At 37.7% G+C, this 17,748-nt stretch overlaps 1 protein-coding gene across 3 annotated transcripts in view; it reads left to right on the top strand.

Moving 5' to 3' along the window:
• Positions 1 to 17,748, top strand: part of DNAH8 (dynein axonemal heavy chain 8) — a 364,549-nt gene that overhangs the window by 244,486 nt on the left and 102,315 nt on the right. For all 3 annotated transcript variants that reach the window (XM_072833179.1, XM_072833178.1, XM_072833180.1), the window contains exons 64-72: positions 1,442 to 1,606; positions 2,712 to 2,938; positions 5,574 to 5,692; positions 8,108 to 8,211; positions 9,194 to 9,370; positions 11,092 to 11,259; positions 12,100 to 12,315; positions 15,250 to 15,387; positions 16,711 to 16,838. In XM_072833179.1, the coding sequence (XP_072689280.1) occupies positions 1,442 to 1,606; positions 2,712 to 2,938; positions 5,574 to 5,692; positions 8,108 to 8,211; positions 9,194 to 9,370; positions 11,092 to 11,259; positions 12,100 to 12,315; positions 15,250 to 15,387; positions 16,711 to 16,838 (1,442 nt within the window). The remainder of the gene's footprint in view (positions 1 to 1,441; positions 1,607 to 2,711; positions 2,939 to 5,573; positions 5,693 to 8,107; positions 8,212 to 9,193; positions 9,371 to 11,091; positions 11,260 to 12,099; positions 12,316 to 15,249; positions 15,388 to 16,710; positions 16,839 to 17,748) is intronic.

The raw sequence follows: 17,748 nt of genomic DNA, 5'->3' as shown, positions 1-17,748 counted from the left end.
AAAATGCTTCTGCACAATGAAGAAAACCATCAACAAAATTAAATGGCAACCTACCGAATGGGGGAAGATATTTGCAAGTTGTATATCTGATAAGAGGCTAATATTCAAAATATATAAAGAATTCCTACAACTCAATAAAAAAAAACCCAAATAATCATCTAGGCAAATGATCTGAATATATATTTTTTCCAAAGAAGACATACAGACGGCTAACAAGCATATGAAAAAATGCTCAGCACCATTAATTGTTAGAGAAATGCAAATCAAAGCCACTACAAAATAGCACCTCACACCTGCCAGAACGGCTGTTATGAAAAAGATGAGAAATAGCAAGTTTGGATAAGGATGTGGCAAAAAGGGAACCCTCATGTACTGTTAGTGAGAATTCAAACTGGTGTGGCCACTTGAAAAACAGTATGGAGGATCCTCAAAAAATTAAAAATAGTGATCCAGCAATTCCACTACTGGGTATCTATCTGAAGAAAATGAAAACACTATTTCAAATAGATATATGCACCTTTTGCTCATGGCAGCAGTATTTACACTAGCCACAACATGGAAATAACTGAAGTGTCTATCAGTGGATGAATTGATAAAGAAAATGTGGTATATATGTACACACACACATACACACACACACACACCCCGGAAATACTACTCAGCCACAACAAAGAATGTTATCTTGACATTCATGAGCTTGGGTGGACCTTGAGAGTTGTAAACTAAGTGAAATAAATCAGGCAGAGAGGGACAAATAATGCATGATTTTGCTTATATGAAATATCTAAAAAACAAACTCAGACTTAAAGATACAAAAAACAGATTGGTGATTGACAGAGGAGGGTGGATATATCAGGGTGAGAATGGGGGAGATGGGTGAAGTTGATCAAGAAGTACAAACTTCCAGTCGTAAAATAAAGAAGTCATGGGGATATAATGTACAGCATGGGGAAAGTAGTCAAAAATATTGCGTAACTTTGTATGATGACAGATGGTAGCTAGATTTATTGTGGTAATCATTACTCAATATATACAAATGCTGAATCACCTCAAACTAATATAATATTGTGTATCAATTATACCTGAATATAAAAATACACATAGTAAAAAATTACCTCACAGCCATAATTGAGACTGACTATGAATTAGAGAACAGAGGGCATCACTGGACGTTCTAAAGATATTATAGGAATGGTGGAGAGATACTTTTTTGGTGATAGCTATTTGAGTAAGGGGAAACAAAATTTCCTCCTGATTAAACTGCTCAATAAAAAGTTGTATTTTTGGTAATCTCCAGCAAATGAGGGATTTTGACTGTGGAGATGCAGAAAGAAAATATGAAAAGAAGATGACATGTGGGTGAAAAAAGGGACTAGACTTTGACTGAATTGATGTGGGGAATTTGTAAAATACACAACACTTTCTTGTCTGTTTCTCAAAGATCTCCAATCTGTTTGCACGAGATGAGATGGATGAAATCACCCAAGGCCTAATACCAGTGATGAAAAAGGAACTGCCTCGCCACCCTCCTACCTTTGATAATCTGTATGAGTACTTCATTTCAAGATCAAGGAGGAACTTGCATGTTGTTCTCTGCTTTTCTCCAGTGAGTTGTTACTTTATATTTATGTGGGAGGAGTTACTTATGGAAATGTACTTAATAGTTTACTTTCTCTGATGAGATGATTTGCTCAGAAACTAACATTTGTTATACTGAATTGAAATTCACACTTTACTATCACCAATCTCCACTGGAAGGCAATCTCACACCAAAGAGTGATAATTTAAAATATTCATTTTATTAGAAATTATTGCATAGCCTACAACTTCCATTAATTGCCTGAGGATATAGATTATTTGAATTTGATGAATTTGGTTATGTAATCTTGTCCAGCTCTTCCTCCAGCATAGACATACCATCTAGAATGTCCCTGATATAGGTTTGAATATCCCTAGCTCACTGTATTGTCCAGTATAGTAGCTATTAGATACATATGGCCATTTAAATCTTGATTAGTTAAAAATTAAGTAAAGATAAAAATCAGTTCCATTTCAAATGCTCAGTAGCTACATGTTACTTGGGGCCACCATTCTGGGCAGCATATATTTAGAGCGTTTCCACAATCATAATTATATCAGGCAGCTCTGCTCTGCGAGTGTCACTAACTTAGCAAGCCAACCTACTTAATTTTTAGATAGTCTGATTCCCAGAGAGGTCTTCTATGGAATGAATTGAATTTTGTCTATTTTTGCCTCCATGATTCTGTTTCTCCCTTGTAAAGTGAACCCAATCCCTCCCTGCTCCCCATATAGCTCCTTAGATATTTAGAGAAAGTTTTTGCAGATCCTCTAACTTGTTTCCTTGGTAGACCAAACATCTCCCACCGCTTTTGCCATTCTCACTTGTCCTAGTGTCCAGGCCTTTCACTGTCCTGGTCATCTCTCTCACAAAGAGTTCTAGTTTATCACTTTCTTCTTAAAGGTAGCTCATAGAACCCAGCCCAGTAATGCAGATGTAGCCTTAGGGTAGAGAAAAATATGGAAATACTCCCTCCCTTCCTCTGAACATTTAATTTATATATTAATGCACCCCAAGATTTTTTTAAAATTGTGATGTCACACTGTTGGCTCAGAATGCCTAAGCCTCTCTCTAGCCATTTTATTATAATCTCTCTGTGTGTCTGACGAATTTCTGACCTTACTGTCAACAGGTTGGTGAGAAGTTCCGGGCCCGTTCTTTGAAATTTCCTGGCTTGATATCAGGTTGCACCATGGACTGGTTTAGTCGCTGGCCAAAGGAGGCTTTGATTGCTGTGGCCTCCTATTTCCTTTCAGGCTATAGTATTGTCTGCTCCAGTGACACTAAAAGACATGTTGTAGAAACAATGGGCCTCTTCCATGATATGGTTTCCGAGACCTGTGAAAATTATTTCCAAAGGTGAGTGACTGTACGGGACCATGGTGGCTGCAGCCTCACGCAGTTCATCTCAGAGAGGAATTCGGTGCCGCAGCCATATCAATTGAGGACAGAGTCCCTGCTGCACTTAGATTTTTTTTTTTTTTTGCTTTGATTTTCTGGCGGTTATGTATTGAAATAATGATAAATCAATGAGACTTCAGGATTAACTAGTATCCGTACTTAAGTACCTCTTTCTCTTCCAGGCCTCAAAGTAACAGATGCTTAATGAGTCACTTTATATCATTTGCTTGGTTTTCTTTTGGAGAAAAAAGAAAAGTTCACCATTGCCTTATGTTAGGGAATTTAGGTTTTGCATTTGCATCTCTTGGTATTACCAATGTTTTCATGCCAAATAATTTTAATTGACTCTAGGAAAGTCCATTGGCTAAAAGTAGCAATGGTGTTTACATGTGAAAGCTATTGTCAACAGTTCAAAACTACAACTTCTTCCCTTCCCAAAGCAGGATACTCTTTGTGTACATTTGATAGATGTGAATAAAGGTGGGTCAACATGATCTTTGGGCTGCTGGGGATGCTCAACCTGCCAGAAAGAATTTTCCTACGTAGAGGGTCTGGGTAACATTTTCATGGATTTTCCAGAGGGTTCCTATCTCACAAAGCTATGTTTATCCTGGACCCTTTTCTTTACTTAAAACTATCCCCAGGACTCCCCTTGCTTTTAAAAAAGATTTTATTTGAGAGACAGAAAGAAAGAGAGAGAGCGAGAGCAAGTGCACACAAGCAGGGGGGAAAGGGTAAAGGGAGAGGGAGAAGTAGGCTCCCCACTGAGCAGGGAAACAGATGTGGGGCTCCATCCTAGAACCCTGAGATCATGACCTGAACTGAAGGCAGACGCTTAACTGACTGAGCCACCCAGGTGCCCCAGGAACCCCCTCTTTTTAAAAAATATTTTATTTAAATTCAGTTTGCCAAATATAGTATGATACCCAATGCTAATCCCATCAAGTGCCCTCCTTACTGCCTATATCACCCAGTCACCCCATATTTCCATCCACCTCCCCTTCTGCAACCCTTTGTGTTTTTTTCCCCAAAGTTAGGAGTCCCTAGTGTTTTGTCTTCCTCTCTAATTTTTCCCCACTCAGTTTCCCTCCTTTCCTTTATAGTCCCTTTTACTATTTCTTATATTCCACATATGAATGAAACTATATGATAATTGTTTTTCTCTGATTGACTTATTTCACTCAGCATAATACCCTCCAGGTCCATCCACGTCAAAGCAAATGGTAGGTATTCGTCCTTTCTGATGGCTGAGTAATATTCCATTGTATATATATATACACCACATCTTCTTTATCCATTCATCTGTTGAAGGACATCGTGCCTCCCTCCACAGTTTGGCTATTGTGGACATTGCTGCTATAAACATTGGGGTGCAGGTGTCCCGTCATTTCAATATATATGTATCTTTGGCGTAAATATCCAGTAGTGCTATTGCTGGGTCATAGGGTACCTCTATTTTCAACTTCTTGAGGAATTTCCATAGTGTTTTCCAGAGTGGCTGCACCAGCTCGCATTCCCACCAACAGTGCTAGAGAGTTCCCATTTCTCCATATCCTCACCAACATTTGTTGGAAGGAACCCCCTCTAAGATAAAGTTCTAGATAACCTTCCAAATCCTCTTGGTGGATCCAAGTGTATTAATTCTTATGGTTAGCAAGATTTTCCTTCCATTTAATTTGAACTCCTTCTGTCACTGTCACCTGTGGAAAGTTTTACCTTCTCTTTGCTACAAAACCCTGTGTCTCTATTTTAGGAAAATTTGGTGTGTTTTCCAAAATGTTCATATCCTCTTCGGTTGTAGAATTTTATTCTGAATGTGATACTTATTAAATGCTTAAGTGCTAGTCATATGTGTGCCTGAGTCCTTAAAATTTTTTTAATGTTAAAAATTTCCAGAACTCCAAAAGTGAAAAATTAATTAAAAGGTAAAATGATTTTATAGTATGTGAGGAGCTCTTCTTTGACTTGAGTTTCTCCTGAATAAAATAATTCTTTTTATTTAATTCTACTGTTAAATAGAATTGCTGTACTAAATAAAGCCTTAGTGAATTGAATGTGCAAATCAAGTATGGCTGACTTCATTTCTAGATCTGGTGAATTGGAGGGTGAGACTGGCTTTCACTTTTGTAAGCCCACCCAGCTGGTTTATAGCCGTGAAGAAGTGTATTTCATTCAAATATCAGTTGAATGAAAGCAGATCACAGCACAAATTCATTTTGACCACTTATCCCTAATATTTGTACAGAACCTTAAAGGTTACAAAGTGTGTGTGTGTAAATATATATGTATATATTTATTATATATATTTTCACAAAATGCTGGCAGGTGTAGGGCAGTAATTCCTTTCTTAGTTTTCCATATGAGGAAGCAGAAGCCCAAGGCGGGGTAAGGGTCGAGTCAAAGACCCCTTAAGGGTCAATACACCAGCTATGTAGTGTCCTTTCCATCTGACTTCTAGGGAAACCATTCACCATTCCTGCCTTCCTGCTAGGGAATCACCCTTCAGAATTACACTGATTCCACAGCGTAGGATGCCTTATAGGAATACATCAGAATGATAGAGATGAAGATCATTTCTATGTTCTACTTTCAGATACCGCCGAAGAGCACACGTGACTCCCAAGTCTTATCTCTCATTTATCAATGGTTATAAAAACATTTATACTGAAAAGGTGAAACATATCAATGAACAAGCTGAACGTATGAATATTGGTAAGCAGAATGGAATCTTTTAAGGGCTTTTTGATAGGAATTCCTATATGTATGTATATACATATCCACTGATGGATACTGTGTTTGAAAGAAAAATGCTGCCTTTACCATTAGTAATAGGTTATTTTGAGGGATGTTATTAGGGCCTTTTACCTGTTAAGAAGCTTCCAGGCAGGGGCACCTAGGTGGGTCAGTTAGTTAAACATCTGCCTTCATATCAGGTCATGATCTCGGGATGCTGGGATTGAGCCTCGTATTGGGCTCCATGCTTAGCGGGGAGTCTGCTTCTCCCTTTGCCCCTCTCCCTCTCTCTTTGCCCCTACCCCTTGCTCCTACTCTTAGTCTCAAAGTCCAAATAAAATATTTTTAAAAAGAAGAAAATTCTGGACAGAAGAAAATCTGCGGAGGTAGCCTGTTTTCTCTCTCAAACCATTTTCTGCCTGCCCCTGAACTGTAGTCCATGCTGTTGGGCCAGGAGTCCCCATAGTCACTGAGCTGCTGCCTGCAGGTGGAGAAAAGCCAGCTCTTGGGAACTGACCTCCGTTTCAGTTTTTGGCCTCATTACACTTTGCGTTGACTTGCATGAGTCATGCATTGTTAATGCTTCTCAAATTTCTAACAAAGGAAAAGGAAAAATAAGTAAAAACAAAAGAGGTAATTTGCCTGAACAATGGCTTTCTGTGTCCAGTACATGTAATATTAGCAGAGAAAGTACAAATTGGAACAAATCATACATCCAGAAAGCATTTGGCCCAAACAGTCCAAAAAGAAGTGCAAAGATTTTCCCCCCTCACTTTGTCTGCAAAAAAATGTGATCTCAGAGCATAACAGAGTTCCAAGGTCTGTGCAGTTATAGTGGTGGAAACACTGTGAAAGAAACCATCCTCTGTTTTTCTCATGGCTTACCTTCTTGTAACTTTGCATGGGATGCTCTGTGATCAGTGGTGGGCTGGAGCTACTTGTACTGGCTCTCGAGTTGATTTTTAATTTGTAGGAATTTTATGACCTGGTTGTTAAACACATCCTTCATTCAGAATTAAATCAGAGGGGATCCTGGCTGGGGTGGCTCAGCGGTTTGGCACCTGCCTTTGGCCCGGGGCGTGATCCTGGGGACCCAGGATCGAGTCCCACGTCGGGCTCCCTGCATGGAGCCTACTACTCCCTCTGCCTGTGTCTCTGCTTGCCTCTCTCTCTCTCTTTCTCTCTCTGTGTCTTTCATGAATGAATGAATAAATAAATAAATAAATAAAATCTGTTTAAAAAATTAAATCAGGGGAGGAGGGCGGGGGGTGGGAGTGAATGGGTGACGGGCACTGGGTGTTATTCTGTATGTTAGTAAATTGAACACCAATAAAAAAAAAATAAATAAATAAATAAAAAAAATAAAAAATTAAATCAGATAAAGTCACAAATAAGTCCTATTTGAAAAAGGTAAGAATACTCAGAATTCATCACATCTTAGTTATTTTTACTCTATCTTACTGCTATTAATGTTCTTGAGCTTATTTATTTCATTCTATCAGTATGGTAGACATATAAAGGTGTGCTACTGGGAGTCTCTTGGTAACTTCAAATCAACCATGGTGGGAGTACTCATACCATGAAAATTGGAAAACATGCAAATGAGCGTCCCCTCTCTCCCCCAAGAGACTTGGATGCTAAACATTTACCAACACACCACTGTCTAGAACTGAGTTGGAATGTGAGAAAATCCAGTTAATCATTTATTGTGCTGTATGGCATTGAAAGTCACAGAAGTCAGCTGCATGGGTTTTAGCAGCTGTTTTCATTTTCACAGCAAAGAGAACCACAAAACTATTAATGTATTATCTGTCTCATTTGTCACAGCTGCAGTATGATTCAAAGGCAAAAAAAATGATATTTACATCATTAAAAATGATGTTTGCAAAGCCAAGGAGAGCAAATAAGTTTCCTAAGTTAATCTTACTCAGTCTGACATGGTGACTTTCCCTTAAAGTTAGCTAGATAAGGGGCTCCTGGGTGGCTCAGTGGGTTAAGTGGCTGCCTTCAGCTCAGGTCATGATCCCAGGGTCCTGAGACTGAGCCCAGTGTTGAGCTCTCTGCTCAGTGGGGAGCCTGCTTCTCCATCGGCCCTTCCTCACCACTTGAGCTCTCTCTCTAGCTCTCTCCCTCTCTCTCTCAAATAAATAAATAAAATCTTAAAAATAAAAAATTTAGATAGATGGTGTTCTTCACTCGCTGCCAAAACTCTCAGAGATATGATCAGTATTGATGCTCCTAATATCTATGTATTTGCCCATAAATAATAATTATCTTGTGTTTGTTACAATACTGGTACAAATACTGGCCTTATAAGTAGCAGACATTGAGCAAATATTTGATGTACGGATGTTCATATACTAAGCAAAAGTGTATGTGTGTGTATTTGTAAAGGTCTTGATAAGCTTATGGAGGCAAGCGAATCTGTTGCTAAGCTGTCTCAGGATCTTGCAATAAAGGAGAAGGAATTGGCAGTGGCTTCCATAAAAGCAGATGAAGTGAGTTGGCCTTTACCGTATAACTAGTGGCAAGGAATATTATTCCATATTTTAAAAAGCTAAAAATGTTATTAAAAATAAATAATACAGGAACTCATAGACTATTTCTAGTGAAACAATGTTTTACAAAGACTGTTAGGTATTTTTGTTTAACTTATACTGAGATGCACCTAAGTTATTTTATCCTCTGTGTGGTCTAAGACTATTCTTTCTCCTCTAGGGCTGTTTCCTTTGTTCTCTTTCATCTATTTACGGAATCTTTGCCTCTCTATGAGTTATATCTGGTCTTCTCTTTAAGATCCCTGAATGCTCTAGGTTTCTAGAATGATCCAAGTCTCATCTGAAGTTTGTGTCAAGGAGGGAAAAAACTAAGAGAAATTGTTGGTGGGGAAAAAAAAAGATACTCTTCCCAAGTTGATAGAGCTGTATGTGTGCTGCTCCTTTATCTGTGACCCTACCACTCTGTGACTGCTTTCAGCTTCACCTTGCTGAGCCAGTTAAGAATGGATACTTAAATTCTGACCCTTAGCTGGTTACTGAAATGAGAAAGATAGCATCAGAGAGGTCTTAGCTTAGTCCGAGCATATGGTAGGCACCCAACAAACACGGCCTGCTTTATTTTTATTACGTGGGCATTATTATGGTTTCTGAACATATTCCACTACACATGCTTGAATTGTGTTAATTTTCTAGAAATTACATCAAGTGGAAATACCATTTTCCTAAAAGCTTAACATGTTTACTTATTTACTCTGTATATATAAATATAATATATGTATTTGTAAGTCTTAGGAAAGCTCAGGACATAGAAGACTGCAAGGAACTGCTTAAGGAGTTCCTTTAATATTCCTGAAAACATAGAATGGGGAATATATATAAAATACATATTTGTGTTTTATATCATATTGTATAAATAGTCTCTCACTGATCAAATCTATGAATTTTGCTCAAAAGGTTTACCTGTTTTCCCTCAAATTCATAGGTATTGGCAGAAGTCACAGTAAGCGCTCAGGCATCAGCCAAAGTGAAAAACGAAGTACAGGAGGTAAAAGACAAAGCCCAAAAAATTGTGGATGAGATCGATAGTGAAAAAGTAAAGGCTGAGACCAAACTGGAAGCAGCTAAACCGGCCCTGGAAGAGGCTGAGGCAGCCCTGAATGTGAGCAAGCGCTGTTACCGCTCTCAGCCCAAGTCCCAGCCTGCTTCAGGTTTCATTCTGTGAAATTCACTGGGAATTTCTAGAATCTGAAAACTGAATTGAATTCGAATGTGATTTATAATCTCTATGACTGAAGACAAATGTTTCTGTTGATTCAATATTCTAATTCTTTAAATCTTCAGTTCTTGTAACTTATTAGTTTCGTTCCATAAATCAGCCTTCCATGAGATCTGAGAACTAATGCGAGTGATTAATGGCCTTAACAACAGCCTAAGGGATTCAGATGATACAGAGAACCTCCCCAGTTCCTTCAAAGCATCCCCTCCAGATTACATTATGTGCCCTTTAAAAAAATCTCCTTGTGGGTTCTGAGGGCTCTTAGGATAAGGTCCACATCTGGGAGGCAACTTACAGTTGCCTCTCGAGACTACCACTTCTTAAATAGATGATCTGGAGTAAATTTACTTAACTTTTTTGGGTCTTCACAGGGATTATAATTCCTCATCGATCCTTGGAGGATCAATGTAGGCATTAAAAGTAATGAATACAGTTTGCTGGGCACATAGAGGGTACTCAGCAAATATCAGGGCCACTGTTGCTACTGATAACTGGGTTCCTGTCTACCCCTGGAGCCCTTCTGTCATTCTGTATCTACACACAGTGTGGTCCAGCCATGCAGAAACACCCATAGGCTTCTGGAAGAAGCATGGTCTGTTTAAACGTGTCTCTTCGTCTGCCAGGAATGCTTTTCCTGACTTTTATTGCCTAATAAGAGTCATTCTCTTATTTAGAAGGCTCATGCCTTCCAGAAAGTTTTTGGGTCTTTGGCTCTCCTTTGTTTTTCCTGTCATTCCTCTGCTTCTACCATGATGACAATTCTAATTCAGGTTGATTGTGCTTTCTTTCTCTTCCTTGGAAGATTATGAAGATGGGGCTATTTTTTCTTTATTCTTTTAAGTGAGAGAATGCCTATGTTTGTTGAATGAATAGATTTATGATAATCATTTAATAAAATCATGACAATCATTAGGACACATTCTCCACCCCCACTCCCTTTACAAATCCTACAGTAACATACAATAACATACAAGAAAGAGAAATCACCGAATGAACAAGTGTTAGGAGATTTTATTGATTATGTTATGTTCCAATCCTTCTTGCCTTGAATATCAGCTAACATCTTATTCCAAACCCGGCTCACAGGTAGAAACTTTGAAAACTATCTTTTGTGAGCCATAAGCTATAAAAACTTCTCTTTTCTCCTTTGAATTTCTCCCCCTTCCATAGATAGGGCAGCCTTTAAAATGAACACCAAAGTTGAGGTTTTGATATTCAGAGACTTGCTCCTCTTTTCATATCCACACATAGAGTATGTGCTTTGAAGATGCAAGTTATCTGAATGTTACCCATCAATGAGGCTTGTTGCCAACAGAGGTCTGGAGTGTGGGCAATACATGGTACTGATATTCTACAGCAATTAGTTGAGGACAACAGGAGAAAAAAAGAGTAAGAACAAATAGAAATCCCAAGGCAACAATGAAAGAACTATTATGCAAAAATCTTGGAATACAAACCCTTAAGGAGAATAATGTCAGGGGATGGGGAGGAAATACATTTTAAAGTTTTCTACTTTCATTATCTAAAAACATTAGATTTCCATAGGATTATTAATACTACTCAACAACAAAAAAATATATATTGATTCCTAATCCCAAATACAGACCATCAAACCAAATGATATTGCCACAGTCAGGAAACTTGCAAAGCCTCCACATCTTATTATGAGAATCATGGACTGTGTCCTGCTACTGTTTCAAAAGAAAATTGACCCAGTCACTATGGATCCAGAAAAACCTTGCTGCAAACCTTCCTGGGGAGAGTCATTAAAAGTAAGTAGAAATCTTTGCAAGTCCTGTAAGGTGCATCAGATGCCCTCTACCCAGGACTTCAATATAGCCAACACAAGCTGGCAGGCAGTGATTGGTAATTATGTAGTGAAGAGTTTGGGAGACTGCATCTCCCAAAGTGTAAGTAGGGAAAGATTTTAAAGCTAAATGGCTTCTTTTTGTAAAAAGTGTCTAAAACCAGAGGCTAGTATTGGCACACTCTTTTTTTTTTTTGAAGATTTATTTATTTGACAGAGAGAGGGAGAGAGAGAGCACACAAACAGAGGAGAGTGGTAGAAGGAGAGGGAGAAGCAAGCTCCACTCTTTTTTTTTTTTAAGATTTATTTCTTTGATGGAGAGAGAGAGTGTGCATGAGCGTGAGTGCACGAAAAGTGGGGAGGGGTAGAGGGAGAGGGAGAAGCAGGCTCTCCACTGAGCAGGGAGCCCCACAAAGGACTTGACACTCAATCCCAAGACCCTCAGGATCATGACCTGAGCCAAAGGCGGACACCTAACCCACTGAGCTACCCAGGTGCCCCTTGGCACACTCTTGATGTGCCAACCCAGTCTCCAAAAGGGAAGTTGTGTGGTTGGTGGCATTCAGATGCATGCACTAGACAGGAAACTGACATATCTTTTCTTCTTTAATCTTCCACCATGGTAACAGGAAGATAATTTGCAACTTACAGATTTAGGTCAACTGTCGTCATAGTCTTGATGTGTAGGTATGAGAGTGAATCAATTGTTACTTCTTTGAAAAAACTCAATTTAGAATTATATACTAACTCAGGAAGAAATTATTTACGTTCTCTCAGAATTCCGGGTTGTAATGCTATTTTTCAGCTGATGAGTGCAACAGGGTTCCTGTGGAGCCTTCAGCAGTTCCCCAAGGATACTATAAATGAAGAGACTGTTGAGTTGCTACAGCCGTATTTTAACATGGATGATTATTCTTTGGAAAATGCAAAAAAAGTCTGTGGGAATGTGGCTGGTCTGCTGTCTTGGACACTTGCTATGGCAACATTTTATGGTATCAATAGAGAAGTGTTGCCCCTGAAGGTAAGAGTTTCCATCCTTCTCCTAGGAAATCAATGTTTAATAAAATCAGTCACTGATTTTATTATTTTACTGCTATGAAAAGACAAAGCATAATTTTGACTAAACTTTTTATTTCCTTCATGTCCTCTCACAGTTTCTCATTTTCTTTACATCTGTTAAGCGTTTCTTGGCATCGCAGACAAGACATCAAAACCAACTTGTTATCTTAAATAGGAAATGAATTCACTGCAAGTAACCATTAAGCTGTCGTAATAGAAAACATGCTGTTTCTTTAAAGTTTAACGAGACTTGGTTTGGAGGTAGAATTTGATTACCATATTCCAAACAAAGTTTATAAAAATGAAGGTCAACACCCAGAAACATTTTAAATTTAAAAGATACGGAGAAAAACCCCTTATATGCATCTAAGAAACAAATGATCAAGCAAAATAAAAAAAGTTGCTTACAGAAGAGATATCGGGATGGCGCAGACTTCCTGCAACCCTAAATATTAGAATGTAATGGATAAATATATGCAGAGTATTGAAGAAATTGCTCTGGTCCAAGAGTTCAATAACTGACCAAGCTGCCCTCCATGTCTAAGGGAATTAAGAGACATTCTTAAGGATGCAATTTAAGTACTAAATGATAAGTACGTGCACTCATTCATACACACATGTGCGCACACACCATTTATACTGGGCCAGGCTGTTCTTCAGGTCTGAGGGAACAGAAGGACATTCTCAGGATTCATAAAATACACCTCTCTGATGCACCCTACCCTCCTGTCCCACCCCCACCATCAAGCTAAAAAGTTGAAAGTGGTTGCTTGTTGGAATGGAAAATGATGACCAGGTGGGTAGGGGGTTGCTGGTTTTCATAATAAACCTTATAGAAATGGCTGCCTTTTAAAATTCTGTGCATAGGTAATTTGGAGAAAAATAGAAAATAAGTTAACAATAAGAAAGTATTAATAAAGGGAAATGATGAGAAAATGTAGGAAGGTCACTCAAGAAAAAAGATACCAAGAGATGTAGAATTTAAGAAAAAATGCATTCATAAGAACAATTAATTTTCCTAAAAATTGTGATCCACAATTTTTTGTGGATCACAGACTTAATCGTAATAATGTTTTTTGTAATAAAATATTATCAAATTACAAAAATCAAGATGCATTAATATTTTTAGTGGAAATTAGTAAAAATACATTGTAATTTGAGATTGTGTGGAAGAATGGTTTTATGGGTGTGTGATCTGTGCTGTGCACACAGGACCTCAATTTAGAAGGATCCACAGTTGGCCTGCTGTCACCCTCTTGAAGTTCTCAATAATTTTTTAACAATGGATTCCACATTTTAATTTTGTACAGGGTCCTGCAAATTATACAGCCAGTCTTTAGCAGACATAAACTAATAATTATACAAAGATTTTACACTGTTTCATTTTTAAGGTTGAATAGCTGCATTGAACTTTCTTGAATATGAACAAAGAATATGAAATTACTTCTAGTGACCCAGAAACATTTACAAAAATCTATCATATTCAATTCTAAAAGAACATCTTGATTTAATTCTTAAAGGCAGAAATTGCTGAAGCCTCATTTTCTGAATATAAGCAATAAAATTAGAAAGTTTACATTTAAAAAAAGCCAGTGACTTCTTTTTTTCTTTTTAAGAAATTATGACAGAAGTTAGTTACCAGAGCTTTTGTTATGTAGCTCAATGGCACTTTCTTAGCTATTAATTAAACTAAGCATTCCAATACATTCTCACTTATAAATACACACACATACACATAAACCTTAAGGAAAGTGGAATAGAGTTAATAAAAATAACATTGAAAATTATAGAAAAGTAGCAGAATTGAAAAATTGTTGCTTTCCAAAAACAAAATATAAAAGACATATTCTTGGAAAATATAATCAAGAAGAAAATATGTAAAATCACAGATATGTGGATTTAAATAATTAGAAGGCAAATTTTAAAGTTATATAAAATACATTTAAAAAATTAAATTTAATAACAATAATATTAACTAAATTAATATTTCCTGCAAAAAAGGCTAAATTTGAATAAATTAAATATTGAAAAAGAAAATGAGAATGTCATCAAAAAACTTCTACCCCAGAAGGCTTTATTGCTATTTTACTTTACCAATTCATTTAAATTTCTATGAAACAGATCATTTCTAAGTCCATACTCTAGGACTCAGAAAAAAGATGAAAAAAATCTACCATTACAGTAATTTCACTTCAAAAAATCTTTATGAAGGAAGCAACCCAAAATGTTTGCATGCTCAACAGCTTTATTTATAATAATTAAAAATGCTGGGAGGGAATGTCTAAAAGTAGGGCAAAGGTTGGATAAATTATGATACATCCAACTGGTGTGATATCATGCAGTCATATTACTAATGCTCCTGAAAAAGTGTTTAAGGGCATATTTAAGGGGAAATGATTACACTATATTAAGTGAAAAAAAAACTGGAAAATATCGGTTATCATCTTCTTAACACAATACTCAGACTATCATGGGGTAAAATCACAGGCAATTTCTGTTATCTTTTCTATGCATTGCTGCATTTTCCATGTTTTCTATATTGAACACTAATAATTGAAAAAAAATAGATGGGTGCCTGGGAGGCTCAGTCCCTTAAGCATCTGGCTCTTGAACTCAGCTCAGGTCTTGATCGAAGGGTTGGGAGATTGAGCCCTGTGCTGGGCTCCATGCTGGCTGTGGATCCTACTTTAAAAAAAGAAGAAGAAAAAGAAAAAGAAATATAACTTTAATGAACTATCTCTAAGCTCTGCTTCTCCAACTGAACACGCTTCAACCTCTAAATACCGTCTTGAGCAAAAATTGTGTAATTCGTGTTATTATTTACCATTAAAACCAAAAATATTTTACAGACCTAATACAACTAGCACCATGCAGTTACCTCTTCTTGCTCTTTAAGGCTAACCTAGCGAAGCAGGAGGGCCGTCTGGCGGTTGCTAATGCTGAGCTGGGGAAGGCACAGGCTCTGCTCAATGAGAAACAAGGCGAGCTGGATAAAGTGCAAGCAAAATTCGATGCAGCCATGAATGAGAAAATGGTGAGATTAAATATACAAACTTCCTGAAGCGATGTGTTAAAATTTTACACAAGGGTGTGTTGTATTTAGAAATTAGGTAAATGTTTATTGACAAAAAAAAAATTTACCTGATTGTCCATTACTGGATATGGTCTCTGTTTTGTATTTTTGACTCTCAAAGGTCTTTTTTTGTGTGTGTCTTTAATAATCATTGTTAGTAACAGTAAGCTGTGGTATCATCCTCAAAGGGTACTGATTCGGAGGTTAGAGAACTGGGTTTGAGATTCAGTGCAGGCACTATTCATTAGCCAGTTGGAAGCAACTGATGGAGCTTTATGTGTCAAAGAGGGATCCTGATACAACCTCATGGGATAGGCTGTAAGCAGTGGTGGTCTGGTAACAATAGGCTCTGGGGGTGGGAGGGGCCCAGGGGGAATAAAAGCCATGATTTGCACAGTTTCCCGATTTCTGTGGTGTAGGTCCTCCCACCAGTCAGTTCTAAGCTACCAATGTGCCAACACTGAACACAGATTTGAAAACAGATGCACATTAAGCAGGGCACATTGATGTGATGAATGCTGGGTGTTATATGCAACTGATGAATTACTGAATGCTCCATCTGAAACTAAAAAAAAAAAAGAAGAAGACAGATGCACAACAGTGCACTATTATATACTGTGCTATTATGTATATAGCACTGTTACATACTGCACACTACTATATACTGCCGTGCAGGTACAGTGGATTTAACCTTAAGCACATAGATAGTTCAAAAATGTAAACAATTAGGAAATGATGAGTTTGGATTATCTATTACCTTTGCTTCTCATGTAGTTTCTGTAATTGTTAAGTTTATATAATTTAATTTCTAATTAGGTCTGTGTTCCACACCAGCCCACAAGTTTTCTAAAAAATATAACAATTGGCTCTTGTAAGTTGATACAAGCTGGCTACCACACTTCGCTGTTGTGTAAAATTTTCTGGGGAAAAAAATTACTTTGTAAACAAACTTCCAAGGGCTCAGAGTTATTAAATCCAAAACCAAAATTGGTACATTTTATTGATTTGAGACTGTCTTGAAAAAACTGAATAGAAATACTATATTAATTTAGGTGATTTAGATTCTCTCTTACAAAATCATTTTCCTTGAAATTTCATAAGGTAAAATAACCATCTGATGAATTCATTACCAGAATTTAATACGTAAAGTTACTCACATTGCTTTTTTTAGACTATATTTTGCGAATTAAGAAATCCCTCCACATATTTTTATGTGTGAATACATGGATGTTTGATGAAACACTTTGAAAAGTTCTTTGAGATGTTCTTTCTTTATGAATGTAGGATTTGGTAAATGATGCAGATATGTGCCGGAAAAAGATGCAGGCGGCTTCCACTCTCATCGATGGGCTGAGTGGAGAAAAAGTCCGGTGGACTCAGCAAAGCAAAGAGTTTAAAGCTCAGATCAATAGGTATAAATTTTGGTCTTTGTTATAATTACTTTCCTTCTTGGTGATTACCCGAAACCTCTTTGTGACATTCAAGAAAATAAAATACATCTCCCCGGTGAAGTGCTTTGCTCCTTCATCTCCATATATCCATTTCTGAATCTTATAGTTTAGGTTATCCGTTCTCAATAAAATGGAGAGTGATCATAAGCTTGTGAAACATTTTAAATCTCAATTTTGGTTCAGAAATGTGGGTTTTCAGTATCAAAGTGCTTCTTTTTCTGTTGTTGCTTTTCTTGTTTTTTGTTGTTGTTTAGATAGAGAGAGTGTGCGCAGGGGGTAGGGGAAGAGGAAGAGGGAGAGAGAGAATCTTAAGCAGGCTCCATGCCCAACAGAGACTCTGACTCAGGGCTCGATCTCACGACCCTGAGATCATGACCGAGCCGAATTCAAGAGTCAGATGTTTAACTGACTGAGCCACCCAGGCATCCCCAAGAGTGCTTCTTTAAAAAAAAAAAAAAGATTTTTATTTATTCATGAGAGACACAGAGAGAGAGGCAGAGACACAGGCAGAAGGAGAAGTAGGTTCCCTGCAGGGAGCCTGATGCAGGACTCCATCCCAGGACCCCAAGATCATGACCTGAGCCGAAGGCAGACACTTAATCCACTGAGCCACCCAGACATCTCCCTAAGAGTGCTTCTAATATTGTTTGGCAAATAGCATCTAGATACTTTCTCCAGTTCTATACTCTCCACCTCAATGACTTTGAATGTGTGGATCAGTGGTTTGCTCTAAAACCAAGGGTCTCTTGTGCCAGTGTCTATTGGTGTCCTAGAAACTGGAAGGGAGGGAAATGAGAGAGAAGTAGAGAACAGCAAGAATTGGGAGAAGGAGAGGAGTGCCAGAGGGGGAGAAGAAAACAGTTTTATCAAG

Source organism: Canis lupus, chromosome 7 (assembly GCF_048164855.1).
Source record: "Canis lupus baileyi chromosome 7, mCanLup2.hap1, whole genome shotgun sequence".
Classification (NCBI taxonomy): Eukaryota; Metazoa; Chordata; class Mammalia; order Carnivora; family Canidae; genus Canis; species Canis lupus.
Note: the sequence above shows the minus strand (reverse complement) of the source record. Positions and strands in the feature narration are given on the sequence as shown.